The following is a 16,864-nucleotide window of genomic DNA, read 5'->3' as shown; positions in this document are numbered from 1 at the left end:
GAAGCTAAGTGATATTTCTCAATTATGTTTTTGTCGAGACTGTATCTATCTTTCGGTGTATGTACCTACAGCGTATCTTTTGGAAAATTTTCGGTGCTAATTTTTCGTTCATGTATACACAATCGTCGGTTAATGGTATCGAGTATTCTGCGGCCTAGTACTCGTAGGCTTAGACTACCATACCGTCTCTGACCTTGTGGTTTGTTTTTCTCTCAGCGATTCGTCGAATGCGCTGAAATTATTTTCGTTCTCTGTTTCGTACCAGTCGTTCACCCCGTACCTCCTTGTTTAATATCTGTACTCACAAAAAAAAAAAAAAAAAAACCCAAAAAATATTTCCTTCCCAGGTCTTATTCGTTTATTTGTTGTTCTTTTTGTTCGTTCGTTCTTCGTTCGCGATCACGCGGTTAGAAATGTATAATCTCTCCCCTGAACAACTATTTTCTCTCATATATTATAACACCCTTTTCTTCTTTTCCTACAAAAGGATGCTTTCGTCTTGCTCACCAAATCTATTCATTCCAAAAAATATATATAATACCATCTCTTACAGTTCCTCCTTTCTACATTCCCTAAACTATCCAGAACTCCATCCCTCCTCCAGTGTCCTCAAACGTATTTTTGACTCGAAGGTCTCAAACTCATTTTGCAAAAAATGTTCGTTTCCCATGAATCGTACACTTTTCAAAATCCAATCTCACCCCTCCCCTCCAAATCCTCCCCATCACCCATCCCTTTCAAATCTCCCCCCTTGCCCCTTCCCTCCCCTCCCTCCTAAACTCCCCCCACACCCCTCCCCTCCGAGACTCTCCCTCGCTCCTCCCCTCCTAGACTCCCCTCTCACCCCTCCTCCTCAAAGCATCCTCCCTGCTTCTTCCTCCTTCCAACTTTCACCTTCATCTCCCCAAACCTCCTGCCTTGCTCTTCCCCCTCCTCAAATAACACCTCACTGTGCCTCACCCAATCTCCATCAAACCTTTTGTCTGCCCCATTCTTCCCTTTCTCCAAGCTATTCTGAAATCTCTGACACACCTTCAACAGCTCCTCCTACCTCTTCCTCCTCTTCCACATCTTACCCTACCCCTCCCCCCCCCCCTGTTCTGGACCCGATGCTCCCCCTTCCTCTTCATTAACGGTATGGACCTCAAACATCCGGGGCCTTCGCTCAAACTTGACTGACCTCTCCATACAGGTTGCTTCTGACAAACCAGATGTGATCTGCTTAACAGAAACTTTCCTCCTTCATGATGTCTCTGATGCCTTGGTATCTCTCCCAGGTTACTCCCTCCTCCGGTATGATAGACCTGAGCCTCGTCCTGGAGGTGGGGTTGCTATCTTTATAAAAAACTCTCTTCCTCACTCGCCCTCCACTGCCCTCTCTCCACCTCACCCCCAGGAATACCTTTGGCTACGGCTTCCCCTTCGCTCCCACCTTTTGTTCATATGTGTGTTGTACCGTCCACCAATCAGCGATGACTCCATCTACATCTCACTGTCTGATAATATGGACCAACTTCTATCTACCCATCCCAACTCTCTCTTCCTCATATGTGGTGATTTCAATTGTCACCATGCCAGTTGGCTGGGTGTGGGTACCTCTCTCACCAGCCATGGCTCTTCAGCAAAGGACTTCTGCGACTCACTGGGACTGACACAATCTGTCAATTTCCCGACCCGGATCTCAGTCAACGGAGCATCTTCTCTTCTGGATTTGGTTATGACAAACTTCCCTGAAAATGTCTGCTGCTCTTCTTCTGCTCCAATCGGCTCATCTGATCATGTGCTTGTCAAAGTGGACATCTCTCTGACCATTCTCAGAGAGCCTCCTCAGCGTCGGCGAGTCTGGCATTTCACTCAGGCCAACTGGCACGGTCTTCAAGCAGCCATCAATCATCTGGACTGGTCTCCCATCTCTACCGCCTCTGACATCAACTCATCCTGGGAATTCTTTCAAAGTAAATTGCTCTCTCTCATGCACAGATTTATACCATCTCGTCTTCAGTTGTCATACCCTTCCTCCCGTCCATGGTACACGGAATCCTGTGGTGAGGCTGTTGCCCTGAAACAACTTGCTTTCGTCTCCTGGAAAGCAAATCCAACGGAAGGAAATCTCATTTCCTTTCACAAAGCCCGAAACAAGTGTGTGTCCACCCTCAGGAGAGCCAGGAAACAATATCTCACCATTCTCAAGACCGAACTCTCTTATCTGTCTCCCTCTTCCAAATCCTGGTGGCATCTGGTCAAATCTGTTTCTGGTGTTTGTTCCCCCTCCATCCCCTCCCTCACCTCAAACGGCTTAACGGCTGACTCCGCAAGTGAAAAAGCTGAATGCCTCAACTCTGTGTTTGCCTCTAAATCTTGTGTCCCAAACCCATCCCTCTCTGTACCCACCGTACCCAGTCATACCCAGCTGCTCCTGGACTCTGTGTCCTTTCCTCCTGACAAGGTGGGAAAGTTTCTGTCAACCCTCGACTCTGATTCTGCAACTGGTCCTGACGGCATCACCCCACGGGTCCTAAAATCATGTTCTTCTGCTCTTTCACTCCCTCTTTCTGTTCTCTTCACCCTCTCTTTTGCTCAAGGTCATCTGCCATCTGCTTGGAAATCAGCCAACATCACCGCTTTGCACAAAAAAGGTGCAAAAACAGATCCCAGCAACTACAGACCAATCAGCCTTCTCCCAATTATCAGCAAAGTCATGGAATCCATCATTGCTTCAGATATTAAATCTTTCCTCTTCTCCAATGGCTTGATCTCTGATCATCAATTTGGTTTCAGACCTGGTCACTCTACTCTGGACATGCTGCTTCTGCTTTCTCAACAATGGATGGAGGTCCTCAACGCCAAACAGGAAATTAGAGCTGTCTCCCTTGACATTTCACGTGCCTTCGATACGGTCTGGCACCCTGCTCTGCTCTCCAAACTCTCCTCCTTTGGTATCCATGGAAATCTCCACGCATGGCTGGCGGACTTCCTCTCTGGTCGTAGTCAACGTGTGGCCCTGAATGGGTTTCTCTCATCTCCTCTTCCTGTTCAGGCTGGAGTTCCCCAAGGTAGTGTTCTGGGCCCTGTGCTTTTTCTGGTCTTCATCAATGATCTCTCTGACTCTCTTGAAAATCCTCTCTATCTCTTTGCTGACGACTCTACTCTCTGTCGCTCCATTCCTCATCCCTCAGATCGGCAGTCTGCAGCCTCCTCACTCTCTGCAGACCTGGACAAAATCACAGACTGGTCAAACAAGTGGAACATGTCTTTCAATCCTGACAAATCTCACACTCTTACAATGTCTCTCCGAAAGGACCGACTGGACAACCCTCCCATCTACTTTCTCAACAATCCTCTCCAAGAAGTTCTGTCGCTCAAGCTTTTGGGTCTCACTATCTGCCATGATCTTTCTTGGGGAAACCACATTTCCAAGCTGGCCTCCAAAGCCAGTCGCCGACTGGGCATCCTCCGTCATGCGAAGTCCTTCCTTGGCACACCTGAGCTCCTCACCACATACAAGGCTTTCATCCGCAGCTCAATGGAATACTGTTCCCCCCTCTGGGCTGGTGCTCCTGCCTCACACCTTGCTCGGCTTCACGCTGTTGAGGCCAAAGCTTTCAGAATCATTGGAATCTCCTGCGATGTAGTCAACGCCGAGGGCCTTTCACTCACTCACCGCAGGCAGGTTGGTGGTCTTTCTGTCTTCTACCGACTCCTCTCCAGCCTTGCTCCCCCAGCTCTCTCTGTGCTCTGTCCCCCCAATATTCCTTCAGGTCGCACAAGATCTGCCTGCAACCCTCTTATGGTTAAACTGCCAAAGTCTAGGCTCTCTGCTCACCTTCACTCTTTCATTCCCCTTTTCTCCCGCCTCTGGAACAAACTCCCCCACTCCCTTCAATCCCACTCCTCCCTCCAGGTCTTTAAAACAGCTGTTCACCACCATCTCTTATCTTCCCCCATCGAAAACCTTGATCTTTTCTACCCCCGGTAATTCACCCCAGAGTCCTTGCAGTGTTCATATGTTTTAATCCTCTCCCACCTCCCCCCAAGTCCTCCCGATGTCCCTGCTCTCAAATGTTGTGTTTGTGTCCTTCCCCTTCTTCCCCCTCTCTTTTGTGTCCTCCCCCCTCTCTCCCCATCTTGTCTGCCGCTCCCCTTGTTTTTTGTGTTTTGTGTGTCGGTTTGTCTTTTTGTGTGATTAATGTTTGCTCTTTCACGAGCCTCGATCTTGTATACAAAAAAATAAAAAAAAATAAAATATGAATCGCACCGTACATACCTCCTTCTAGATCTTGTTCTTGTCTTGATATACTCACTCAGCTCACCCTATCACGACTGAGTCCTCTCAGCTCTTCCAAATGGCGTCCGCTCCGCCTCGTGTCCAGTCCAACTCCGAGCTCTTCTTCTTCGAAAGAACTTCGACACTCATGGCGGGGGCGTGATGACGTCACTGCGCTTCAGTCTTAGAAAACTAAGGGCGTGATGACGTCACTGCGCTTCAGTCTTAGAAAACTAATTTTTATATAAGTTAATATTTTCAATAACTCCTAGAGGCGAAGTTTTAGAGAATTTCGCAATAAGAAATAGAGTCCTTCGGCGACGGAAATTTAACACGGTGTTTTCCTATGTAACTTTACCCTGAGGTAATTTTACCAAAAATCCCCGAAATTTCACGGGTCCAGCCCTATTGAGTGCCTGCGGCCTCTCAAGTCCCTTCACAGAGTCGGGCTAGAGTCAAGCTCAAAAGGGTTTTCTTTCCCCACTGATTCCGCCAAGCCCGTTCCCTTGGCTGTGGGTTCGCTGGATAGTAGATAGGGACAGTGAGGATCTCGTTCATCCATTCATGCGCGTCACTGTTTAGATGACGAAATGAATGAGTTCATTCACTTTCGCTGCATAATTTTTCGGGTGACACCGCCACAATTTCGGTCTTCGAGGCCGGCCGATAGGCACAGTGTGACCGGAAGGGACGAGGTTCTCCTGACCACGTGGCCCTTGACTTGGTTTGTCCGCACAATGTGGGCGCTTTCAGGATGAACTTTAGCCGGGGAGCGTTTGGGCGCCCCAGTCTGATACTGCCGCCCACGCGCAGAACAACTTGTGAGTGCACGTGGGTCCCGGCGGTCCCACTGGCCTAGCGCTACCATGTTTAGACAGCGAACTCCGTCCCCGGGCACCGGCACCTACTCCCGGAAGTTTGAGAGATCAGCAGTGCTGGGCACGGTAGGACACCCGCGGAGCCCCGGCGGACCGGGGACGCGCGAGCCTACGCGTTAGCGTGCTACGGCGGAATCAACGGCTTCGGCCACGGCCGAGCCGATACTCGGCCCGGTCGCCCGGAAATGAACTGGTTCGACGCCCGCGTTAGAGAGGTCGCGGGCGACTGAGATGTATTAACAAATAATTAATTAATTTGAGACGTCCGATTTCTAGTGTTTGGAAATTTGGAAGAGCTTGACCCTAGCCTTTCCCTTGCGAGGGCAAGGAGGAACTTAACACTTGACACTTAAGCTTAGTTTGAAGTACACCCTGCCAGCGCTCCCGGTGGGACGGCAGGGCAACCAGAAGGGACGAGGTTCTCCTGACCACGTGGCCCTCAATCTGGGAAGCGAGAGGCGTTCCATTAGTGGACGCACCCCTCACGCCCGACTTTTGGGCGGCCCCGGCAGGCCGTTTGTTTTGACGTTCCGTGACAGGCCCCGCACCCCCACCTCCGGGCCGACCGGGCGACCGGAATGAATCCCGATGTCCCGATCCGAACCTTCAGAGCGGGCCGGCTGGGGAGTTCCAAGCACCCCGTACCTGCACTTTCCGTCCCTACGGTCCCAAATACCGGAACCACCCGCATACCACTTTATTCGACAAAATGAGGTGCGGCCTACAGCCTTAGAAAACCAACCCTATATAAGTCCACCAACCCAACCCTATAGGACTCTGAACTGTGTACTGTGATTGACTACTCGGACTTTGAACTGTGTACTGTGAGTGACTAGTGTTATGCTTTGTTTATATAGAGACAGTAAAAATTATTGGTGAAGATGTCTATATATATTATATATGTCATATGAATAAAGAGTTTTCCATGTCATAATAATAAAGAGTTTTCCATGTCATAATAATAAAGTTTTCCTTCTAAGTTTGTTCGTTCGTTTGTTTGTTTGTTTTTTAGTTTGTTTGTTTGTTTGTTGCCACTCTACAGGCCACAGTTTTTTAGATATCTTCTCGAAATATTCAAGAAACATTCGCCTGTGGCCTTCCTGGAAACGATTAGATTTTGGTGATGATCCGGATCAGTATCCGGATTTGCCAGACGTTTGAACGTTTCGTTAACATTGCGAGATAGGCACTTTTTACAGTTTGTTGCTCTTTCCTCTTCCATCACTTGTCAGACCTCTTTCTTATTCCATGTGCATATTCATCCTTTGGTTCCCTAGACTCGACGTATATTTCATCCTCATCTGGATCTTCTTCTGGATCTGACAGTAAATTTATTAACATTTCAAGGGTACGTTGTGGAATACAATCCTGATGTGAATATAACAGATATGATCCTAATATTTCAGGAGTATACACTCCGGTAAAGGTTCTTCGACATAAGTTCCGTTTTTAGCTTTACGACTGACGATCCGGATTTCGCGACCGGCTAGACGAGTGCCCCTCTAGTTAAGTCTTTTTAAATTGTATTTAATTTATTGGGGGAAATTATAATATTTTCTTTATAAGTTTTCAATATTTAGTATTTAAAATGATAATGATTGACTTTGAAAAGTTTTAGTTTCTAAAAGGCAATATGTATTTCATTTTAACCCATGACAACAAAACAATTTACTCTAGTTTGAAAGAATTTTATTAACATCGCATCACATATAATTCATAAGAAAACCACAGAAGTCAGGTTCTCAGAGAATCAGATAAACACACTAAGTTATTACTCGTCCTTGTGACCACCCTGCTTATCCTCCCCTATGTTAGGAAGCTGTATCACTGTCGTTGATGCCTCGTCCCGCTCTCCTGACCCCTGGTACTGCAGTAGTTCACTGCTAATGTACGCAGAGCCGCGCCTTATATCCACGATTGCCGTGCGGACCCCGTAACATTTGTGAACACTGCTGCCGCAGCCCGCAAAGCAGTACGATAAGTAAAAATCCCATCTACAAACCGCAGACCGCAGAACCGTGCGGCGGCAGCATCATATGTGACTAAGGCATTAGTAAACCTGTTCCGTCCTGATCCATTCAATGTTTTGCCTCTTGCAGGAGCCTTGACTCTGCATGCAAATAAAACAGCCATAGGTTGGCAACCATTGCGCTGGTTTGATGGGCTGCATGGTCTCTTTGTGTGTTGAAATTCCTTGGAAGGGAAGTCATTAGCTACGAGTAAGAAGCCCGTCAGATATGACGGGTTGGAACAGTTTATTTGATGGTGCAGCCTCGCAAGCGTGCCAAAGGCTGAAGCCTCGCTGCCTCGGCCTAGTGTCAGGTGTGCTTATTTCTTCTTTATTTATTAGACACCATATGGACGTAAATGAACACTTGTTTTACTCTGCACGCATTTCACATCACGGGCAGCGAATTTCACCTCCCTGTGTCTTGTATTTATTGTTAGTTTAATAAACGCTAGTGTACACCCCCCTTGAGGCCGGTTTAGAAGCCACCATCTACAATTCCAATATAAAAGATATAATTACTCTTTTATGGAAAACGTTTTTCGAGTTTGTTTTATCCTTAAAAATGGACTGAAGTGAACACACATTTGTGCTAAAAATTGGACTTTAAAACTTACCTTTATGGAGGGGGACAGACATCTGTTCAAACACAAAAACTGCCTTTGTTTTATTTGGTAGATTACGAAGTTCAACATTCACCTTTGAAATGACGGGAGAACAGGCATGAATAATGGTGATGGCAAATTTTATTTTATAACCACCATATTTTGACCTATTAGGGGCTTAGACGAATAGAACCTCCGCCACCCAATGGTTCACCACCAATTTGTGGTGGGTGTGGTGTAAATAGCTCTTTTTATTTTTTTTAATTTTTTTTAATATACAACGTCGAGGCTCGTGAAAGAGCTAACATTACTCACTAGCGGGGTCACCCGTGGGAATCCCACGGGCATGGATGTGTGTGACATTTCGACATATTGAGTTATATGCTGCACATTCATTTTTACAAAATGGTTACTGGCAAGGCATCAGATCCAGAAATGGTGTGATGAACACAATTTATTTATTTCACATAATATGTGACCCCTCACTCCTCTCCACCTGACACTCTCCTGTCTCCACCTGACACTCTCCTGTCTCCACCTGACACTCTCCTCTCTCCACCTAGCACTCCTCTCCTCTCCAAACCCTCACATCCCTCTCCTTTCCAATCCCTCACCTCTCCAATCCCTCACACTCCTCTCCTCTGCAATCCTTCACACGCCTCTCCAATCGCGCCTCACACTCCTCTCCAATCGCGCCTCACACTCCTCTCCAATCGCGCCTCACACTCCTCTCCAATCGTGCCTCACACTCCTCTCCAATCGTGCCTCACACTCCCCTCCAATCACTCCTCTCCAATCGTGCCTCACACTCCTCTCCAATCACGCCTCACACTCCTCTCCAATCGTGCCTCACACTCCTCTCCAATCGCGCCTCACACTCCTCTCCAATCGCGCCTCACTCGCCTCTCCAATCGGCTTTCCCCGTCTCGTTTCTCTCCTTTTTCTCCCGTCTCGTTCTTTTTCTTGCTCCAAATCGGCCCGTCGGAATCGGAAATCGGCCCGTCTCGCCCGTCGGCCCGTCGGAATCGGAAATCGGCCCGTCTTGCTTTTGTGCTTGTGCGTAAATAAATTGTGTTCATGACACCATTTCTGGTGTTGGGCTAGCGGCTAGGGTGCCGGCTTAGGATCCTGGGTTCGAATCTCGGTCGATCGCCGAATTAATGCCAGGGGGGTTGACTCAGCCTGTCATCCTTCCGAGGTCGGCTAATTGAGTACCAGTTCACTGGTAATTCCCTGTTTGTCGTTGAAGGCGGCAAAAAGGGTTGGCGTCAGGAAGGGCATCCGCCCGTAAAACATTGCTTCAAAAAGGGGACAAAAAAACAACAACTACCACGGTCCCCGAAAAGGCCAACCCCCGCTTTGCGGGGAAAAATGGCCTCTAAACGGTGGTTTTTACACCATTTCTGGATCTGATGACTTGCCAGTAACCATTTTGTAAAAATGAATGTGCAGCATCTAACTCAATATGTCGAAATGTCACACACATCCATGCCCGTGGGATTCCCACGGGTGACCCCGCAAGTTTGCATTGACGTTCGTCGATGGACTCGTTCGCCCGTCTCATTCGTTTTCTTGCTGCATCCTGTTCAAGTCTGCGTTCTTCATCGATCGTCTCATTCATTTTGGAAATAGAAGTTTCCACGCAGCGCATGAATTGTCACGATCCTCAAGAGGAATTTGTCTCGTAATCATCAAATGATAAATGGCAAGTAAATTATATTGTGGAAAATTAAAGATTTCAAATAAACCTATTTAAAGTGTATTCGCACATAACTAATTTTAAAAAACGAAGAAATATCTCTCGGTAATTTCCTGAAACATATTTTACTTCCGGCTAATAATGTTGAATTAAATAAAAACGAAGAAATATATGTCGGCATCATTGTTGACGTTTTTGTGACGACTGTCATCAAACGAAAAAGTAATATATCTTAACGGAAAAGCAAAAGCGAATTTTTAATATATATCGACACGTTGCCGTCGGTGTCATGTTGGGCGGTGTATGATACACCATGACGCGATTTTTAAAAATATATCTCTGCATTTTCCCGCGTGTGTGGAATGTTCTCAATTATTGCTGACACCGAGTCCAAAACCATCGATAAAAATGAAATCATATGGTGAGTTAGATTGGAGATAAAGGCGTGAGAGAGACTCAATGGCCTTGAAGTTGAAGTTACAGGCGTTTGAGAATTCATTTCGTTCTATAAACGGCAACTTTCATTGGATTTCCTTCCCGTTTTTTTTCAACCGAGTCGAAAACTATGTTAGCGACTGTGAAAAATGAAATGATATATCGAATTTTTAATATGTATCGACATGTTGCCGTCGGTGTCATGTTAGGCGGTGTATGATACACCATGACGCGATTTTAAAAAATATATCTGCATTTTCCCGCGTGTGTGGAATGTTCTCAATTATTGCTGACACCGACTCTAAAACCATCGATAAAAATGAAATCATATGGTGAGTTAGATTGGAGATAAAGGCGTGAGAGAGACTCAATGGCCTTGAAGTTACAGGCATTTGAGAATTCATTTCGTTCTATAAACGGCAACTTTCATCGGATTTTCTTCTCGTTTTTTTTCAACCGAGTCTAAAACTATGTTAGCGACTGTGAAAAATGAAATGATATATCGAATTGAAAATAGATATCGACACATTGCCGTCGGTGTCATGTTGGGCGGTGTATGATACACCATGACGCGATTTTAAAAAATATATCTCTGCATTTTCCCGCGTGTGTGGAATGTTTGTGGAAAATTAAAGATTTCAAATAAACCTATTTAAAGTGTATGCGCACATAACTAATAAAAAAAACGAAGAAATATCTCTCGGTAATTTCCTGAAACATATTTTACTTCCGGCTAATATGTTGAATGAAATAAAAACGAAGAAATATATGTCGGCATCATTGTTGACGTTTTTGTGACGACTATCATCAAACGAAATAGTAATATATCATAACGGAAAAGCAAAAGCGAATTTTTAATATATATCGACACATTGCCGGCGGTGTCATGTTGGGCGGTGTATGATACACCATGACGCGATTTTAAAAAATATATCTCTGCATTTTCCCGCGTGTGTGGAATGTTTGTGGAAAATTAAAGATTTCAAATAAACCTATTTAAAGTGTATGCGCACATAACTAATAAAAAAAACGAAGAAATATCTCTCGGTAATTTCCTGAAACATATTTTACTTCCGGCTAATATGTTGAATGAAATAAAAACGAAGAAATATATGTCGGCATCATTGTTGACGTTTTTGTGACGACTATCATCAAACGAAATAGTAATATATCATAACGGAAAAGCAAAAGCGAATTTTTAATATATATCGACACATTGCCGGTGGTGTCATGTTGGGCGGTGTATGATACACCATGACGCGATTTTAAAAAATATATCTCTGCATTTTCCCGCGTGTGTGGATTGTTCTCAATTATTGCTGACACCGAGTCTAAAAGTAAAACCATCGATAAAAATGAAATCATATGGTGAGTTAGGTTGGAGATAAAGGCGTGAGAGAGACTCAATGGCCTTGAAGTTACAGGCCTTTGAGAATTCATTTCGTTCTATAAACGGCAACTTTCATTGGATTTTCTTCCCGTTTTTTTTCAACCGAGTCTAAAACTATGTTAGCGACTGTGAAAAATGAAATGATTTATCGAATTTGATTTGAAATAAAACTGGGGGAGAGCAAGACACCACGGGCCTACAAAACAGGACTCAAAGCTATGCGAGTTAATAAAATGGTGGATATTTGTTTATAGCCACTCCTAGAATGGGTGGAGCTATGGGTGGAGCTACTCTGCAAACCGAGTAAGCCACACCCCGGACAGACACCCAACAGATAGACAGACAGACAGACAGACAGAATCATCTACGGCTATTATAATATAGATGGGCTTTGGTTCTGAGTAAAACCAGGAGTGCAACACAATTAACCTTTTTAAAGTCCATGAAACGATTTAAATTGATAGACAAACTTGAACTTTTCCGATTGGGGTACTTTTGCTTGCATTTCCCATCACTGGGGACATAGGTACTTTTTGAAGTTACCTCCGCCACCAAAGGTGGATGGACGTTATGTTTTACCCGTCTGTCTGTTTGTCCGTTTGTCTGTCTGTCCATTTGTGAACAAAATATCTCAAAACGTTATGGACGGATTCGGACGAAATTTGGCAAAGATGTAGCGTATGTGATAAGGACGAAATGATTAGATTTTGGTGAAGATCCGAATTCGGATGCGGCTACTAGAATTTCTTAAGTGATTTTTCAACATTGGGAGATCGGGCCAAATAGCGGAGGAAAAGTTGTACAAATATTGATATGTCCGATGTTGAATTGATGTGGATGAAATCTGGCGTATGTGACATTTGGCGTATGTGACGAGGACGATTCGATTCGATTTTGGTGAAGATCTGAATGTGGATTCGGATATGAGAATGATTTTATTTTTTAAGCGATTCTTCACCATTGGGAGATGGGGCTAAAAACGATACATAGCAGGATATCTCCAAAAGTTGAGGACGGATTTGGATGAAACTTGTTGGACAGGTTGTTTGTCTGACAAGGAAGAATCGATTCAATTATGGTGAAGATCCGGATCCGGATCCAGCTAGTAGAAATATTAAAGTGATTCTTCACCATTGAGTGATATGGCCAACCAGGTGGAGGTATGCTCTCCACTGAGTGACGTTCTAGTTATTACCCTGCGCTCGCGAAGCGAATTGCGGGATAAACCGATTGGTTGCGGAGTGCATACGTGTCTGCATTAAAAATGTATTTTCTTGGCAACCGTTGGTCAGATTAACACAAATTTTTCCCATAGTATGCGTCTACTCATGTATAATTTTTTGTGTTAATTATGACGTCATATGTCACGTGGTATGGATGCCATTTGGGAGAAAAAAAATCGCATATATATATATATATACATATATATATATATATATATATAAATATGAAACAGCTCAATGGAAAAAAATTGAAACATGGCTCAATGTCAAGTACTCCCCATGAGGAATAAGATATGTTAATGATGATATCATCAGTGTCTTCATAACAACGTCATAATTTGACAAGTACAACGTTTGATCCAATCAGTATGAAATTTTTGTTTCTGCAATTGTTAGTCTGATGGACATGAAATTTTCAGCAGAGGAGCATCTCCTCCTGTTAATAATTATAAGTATGACGTCATAGGTCAAGTGGTGCAGGCACCATCTTGGAAAAACCGAAAAACGTTGCACCTTTATATCTCCGAAACTGCTCTGAAAAAAATTGAAATGTGGCTCATTGTAAAGAACTTTGCATGCGGAATAAGTGTTGTTAACGATGACATCATTGGTGCCTTAATTTTGCTGTTATAATCAGACAAGTACAATGCTTAGTCAGATCAGTTTGAAGCGAAAATCTTCTTCTCTGACACCGTTTAACTGATCACTGCAAAACTTTAACTAATTGATCAACTACCCATGGGAAAAATATGGTTTGATAAAGATGACGTCATCAGTCACGTGGTCTGGTAGCCATATTGCATCAAAGAAAGAAAAAACTTTCAAAAACAGATGCGTTTGCTCGCACCAAGTCCTTATCAAGACTGAGCATGGTACGTATTCAATGAATACCATAACTTACGCAGTAGAATTCAAAAGGTAGAATATATAAAGTTATGCAGTTGTACCAGAAAAGAAAGAATGATGTGGCATTAACCACACCAACTGCTGATTGCTCAAGCAAACTTTGAACATGGAGATATTTGCATGTGACAGCATTTGCTGGAATCGCCACAAGTTTATTTTCAGCACCAACTGAGTTGTATGGCATGTTACTATTTGTTTTGCAGCAATCTCCATCCACACCACCTGCACAAGAATCCATCCTCCCCAAAAAGCAGGAGCTTGCTGTCTGGGTGACATCACACTGGACTGAAAAGCTCGCTCGTGTGATATATTTCCGTTGTCTCCAACCGCACATATCTGTTAAGGTTTTTGGACGCTACGACCAACCACTTTGCTCAGAATGGCCTTGCATGAAGGCCAGGCTTTCTCTCTACAAGTTCTACCTTGCTTTTGAGAACTCAAAGCAAAGAGACTACATCACTGAGAAGTTCTGGCACAATTCATTTCTGGCGGGGCTCGTTCCAGTTGTGTTTGGCACAACCAGGAAAAATTACGAGGATTTTGTGCCTGGGGACTCTTTCATTCATGTTGATGATTTTTCATCACCTGCAGAACTAGCAGCACACCTTCACTACCTGGATCAAAATGACACAGCTTATCAAGCTTACTTTGACTGGCATGCCAAATTTAGACTGCACACCAACAAAACATTTATCTCACGATTATGTGACATTTGTCACAACCTGTCAAACTTACCAGGTTATAAGGTATATCAAAACCTTACAGCATGGTATTGGAGCTAGTCTTTCTTCAAATTTTCCAAATTCTAAATATAAAAAGAAACAGCCACTACAGGATCAATGCCATGCTACATTTGTGATATTTTCTCTGTGATATTTATTGTCAATTATACATTACTTGCAGTGATGAAAATCCTACTCCGATTATATTGTCGCCTTGCGGGGTGAACACCCTGGGGACGGATAGTCGATCGACTTTAACCTCCGAGACTTTCAGTCAACAATGGCGAACCTTCTTTATACGTGCGGGGGAGGGGAGTGAAGGGTAACAAACTCTTGCCTTCATGGACCCCACTGGACATCTTCGAACCTGTTACAATCAACTCAAACCCGACACTGAATTAAAATGAACAAAAATACCGGCTTTATTGAAAGAAATGCCGGTAACAAAGAATGCACAGTAGAATATAAAATCCTAAATTGAGGATCCTCCATACGGACTCAAATACACACAAGGGGAGAAATAAATGAAAGTAACAAAATGTCAAATGCGTGTACTCAGCTTCAAGCAGCTCTTGAACCTCGTCGGAGATCGTCACAGCCCCCGCGTCCTTCCACGGAAAAATGTGCTTTGCCGTGCAGCTTGTGGGTGGAAACCAGGCCAGAGGTGCGCAGTGCACTCCTCAGGCCGCCACGCCCGTTCACTCGCCGTCTGCTCCACACAACACCCAGAAGACGTACAGCCAGCACTGACTAGCCAAGGAGAACTACGTGGTCGCTTGAACCGATGAAAGCCAGGGACCAAGGGGACCAGTGCACAACCGTGTCCGTTTGTGATGAAATACAGATGCTGTGAGAGATAGAAACACGACTGCTCATAATCACTATCCCAACGCAAGAGATATAAAATGTGACCGTTCTCAATGAAATCCCGAAGCAGAGAGAGAGGTAATGAATCTGACTACTCTTCACCGAACCCTAAATCTGACTGCTTCCTTCCCACGCCTCCTCCTCCCAAACCCTCTCCCTCCCATAGATCTCCCGATGTCCCTGCTCTCAAATGTTGTACTTGTGTGCTTCCCCCTCTCTCCTCATCTTGCCTCCCGCTCCCTTTATTATGTCTTATGTGTCGGTTTTTTTTTTTGTCATTAATGTTAGCTCTTACACGAGCCTCAATCTTGTATACAAAAAAAAAAAAAGCTAAGAACAAATATGTCGGGAACATATTCTTTTTGTTTCCAAGGCTCTTATGTCACCCGACGATGTCCGCGCGCGTCCCAATCAACGGCCGCCACCACATCACTCTATGTCTAACCAATCATCAATCATCATCAATGGTACCCTAAGCAATGTATCTTCGGGGCGTGGCCTCATCGTCACTTGTCGGCCTTTGTGATCACCAGATCGGTGGTATCAGCGATAGTTGAATAATGTACTGGTTCCGGTTGCTTTATTTAGTGTTGTTGATGTGCTTGCTTGTCTTGACTCGGTGTGTGTGCTGCATTGTCATAAGGAACAGAGGGGAAATAACAGAGGCTATTACATACAGGGGATTTACCATTAATCCCTAATTAATTAACATAACTCCACCCCTCGTCATGAGGACAATGATACACTTTTATACGACATCCAGTCCAACGGGTTCCCTACTTTTGTACATGGGGGTTCTTCTTCATCACCACATTCGGAGCACACTATCTATACAATTCTACCTGCCCTGATGTATTGCATTGCCCAACCCCCACAATGTAAACCAAAAAGGAGTACCTTCCCCTCCCCATCCTCTACCCTTCCCCTACCCTCACCTACCCTCCTCTCTCTCCCCCCCTTCCTCTCTTCATATTCGCCGGGCACCTTTGCTCGTCCTTGCTATAATTGAAGGACCAGTGTGCATGTGTGTGTGTCATGTATGAAGCTGCAAATATTCACCGTTGTATCCCTACACCGTGACCGCGGGTTTATTTCCGTTTTTCCGGAAGTTACGGCCCAGCTCGGATGGTGCTGGAGTGAATCGGGCCTTTATCGGGAGAGTCAATAAACGTGTGCTACAATCGATCGTAGTCTGTCGAGATACCTTACATGGCGACGAGGATAAACATCTAGACCATGACTTCTTTCGGCCATATCGATGAATTCGACCCTCATGAGGGGGATTTTGACACGTATTCCGAACGGTTGTCTTTCTACTTCGAGGCGAACGGCATCGCGACCGAAGCCCGGATGAAGGCCGTCTTCCTGTCCGTTTGCGGGGGTGAGACGTTCACACTCGTTAAAAACCTGATTCGGCCTCGGACAATCCAGGAGCTCACGTATGCAGAGCTCAAGGCCGCTTTGAAGGAACATTGTAATCCATCTCCTTCAGTCATCCTGTGTCGGTTTAATTTTTACATGTGCAGACAGCAGCAAGGTCAGTCGATCGCAGACTTCATTGCACACCTCAAAAAAACTGTCACATCTGTGTGAGTTTGGGGACACTATTGACGACATGCTCCGTGATTTGCTGGTGGTTGGCATGTCCGATGACCGCACTCGTAGACGCCTGCTTGCTGAGAGAAGACTGACGTTCCAAAATGCCAGAGACACCGCCATTTCCATGGAAAGTGCTGAACGCAGCGCTACAAGCTTCGGTGCCACTCGCTCGTCTGGTACCAGCCCTGCTGTGAATCGGTTGGATCATGATCAGCCAAAACGTTGGAACAAGGCTCCTCGTCAGAAGCCAGTGCAGTCTCAAACACAC

At 44.9% G+C, this 16,864-nt stretch overlaps 1 protein-coding gene across 4 annotated transcripts in view; it reads left to right on the top strand.

The window, feature by feature from the left end:
- LOC137417146 (alpha-(1,3)-fucosyltransferase 7-like) overlaps positions 1-16,180 on the top strand; it is a 96,163-nt gene extending 79,983 nt beyond the window's left edge. For all 4 annotated transcript variants that reach the window (XM_068102935.2, XM_078774827.1, XM_078774828.1 and 1 more), the window contains one exon: positions 13,612-16,180. In XM_068102935.2, coding sequence (XP_067959036.1) covers positions 13,612-14,190 — 579 coding nt within the window. In that variant the 3' untranslated portion in view covers positions 14,191-16,180. The remainder of the gene's footprint in view (positions 1-13,611) is intronic.
- The last annotated feature ends 684 nt before the right edge of the window (positions 16,181-16,864 follow it).

The sequence above is a fragment of the Myxine glutinosa genome, chromosome 3 (assembly GCF_964187855.1).
Source record: "Myxine glutinosa chromosome 3, kmMyxGlut1.1, whole genome shotgun sequence".
Lineage (NCBI taxonomy): Eukaryota > Metazoa > Chordata > Myxini > Myxiniformes > Myxinidae > Myxine > Myxine glutinosa.
The sequence above is the reverse complement of the archived record's forward strand: the minus strand, read 5'-3'. Positions and strand labels throughout refer to the sequence as shown.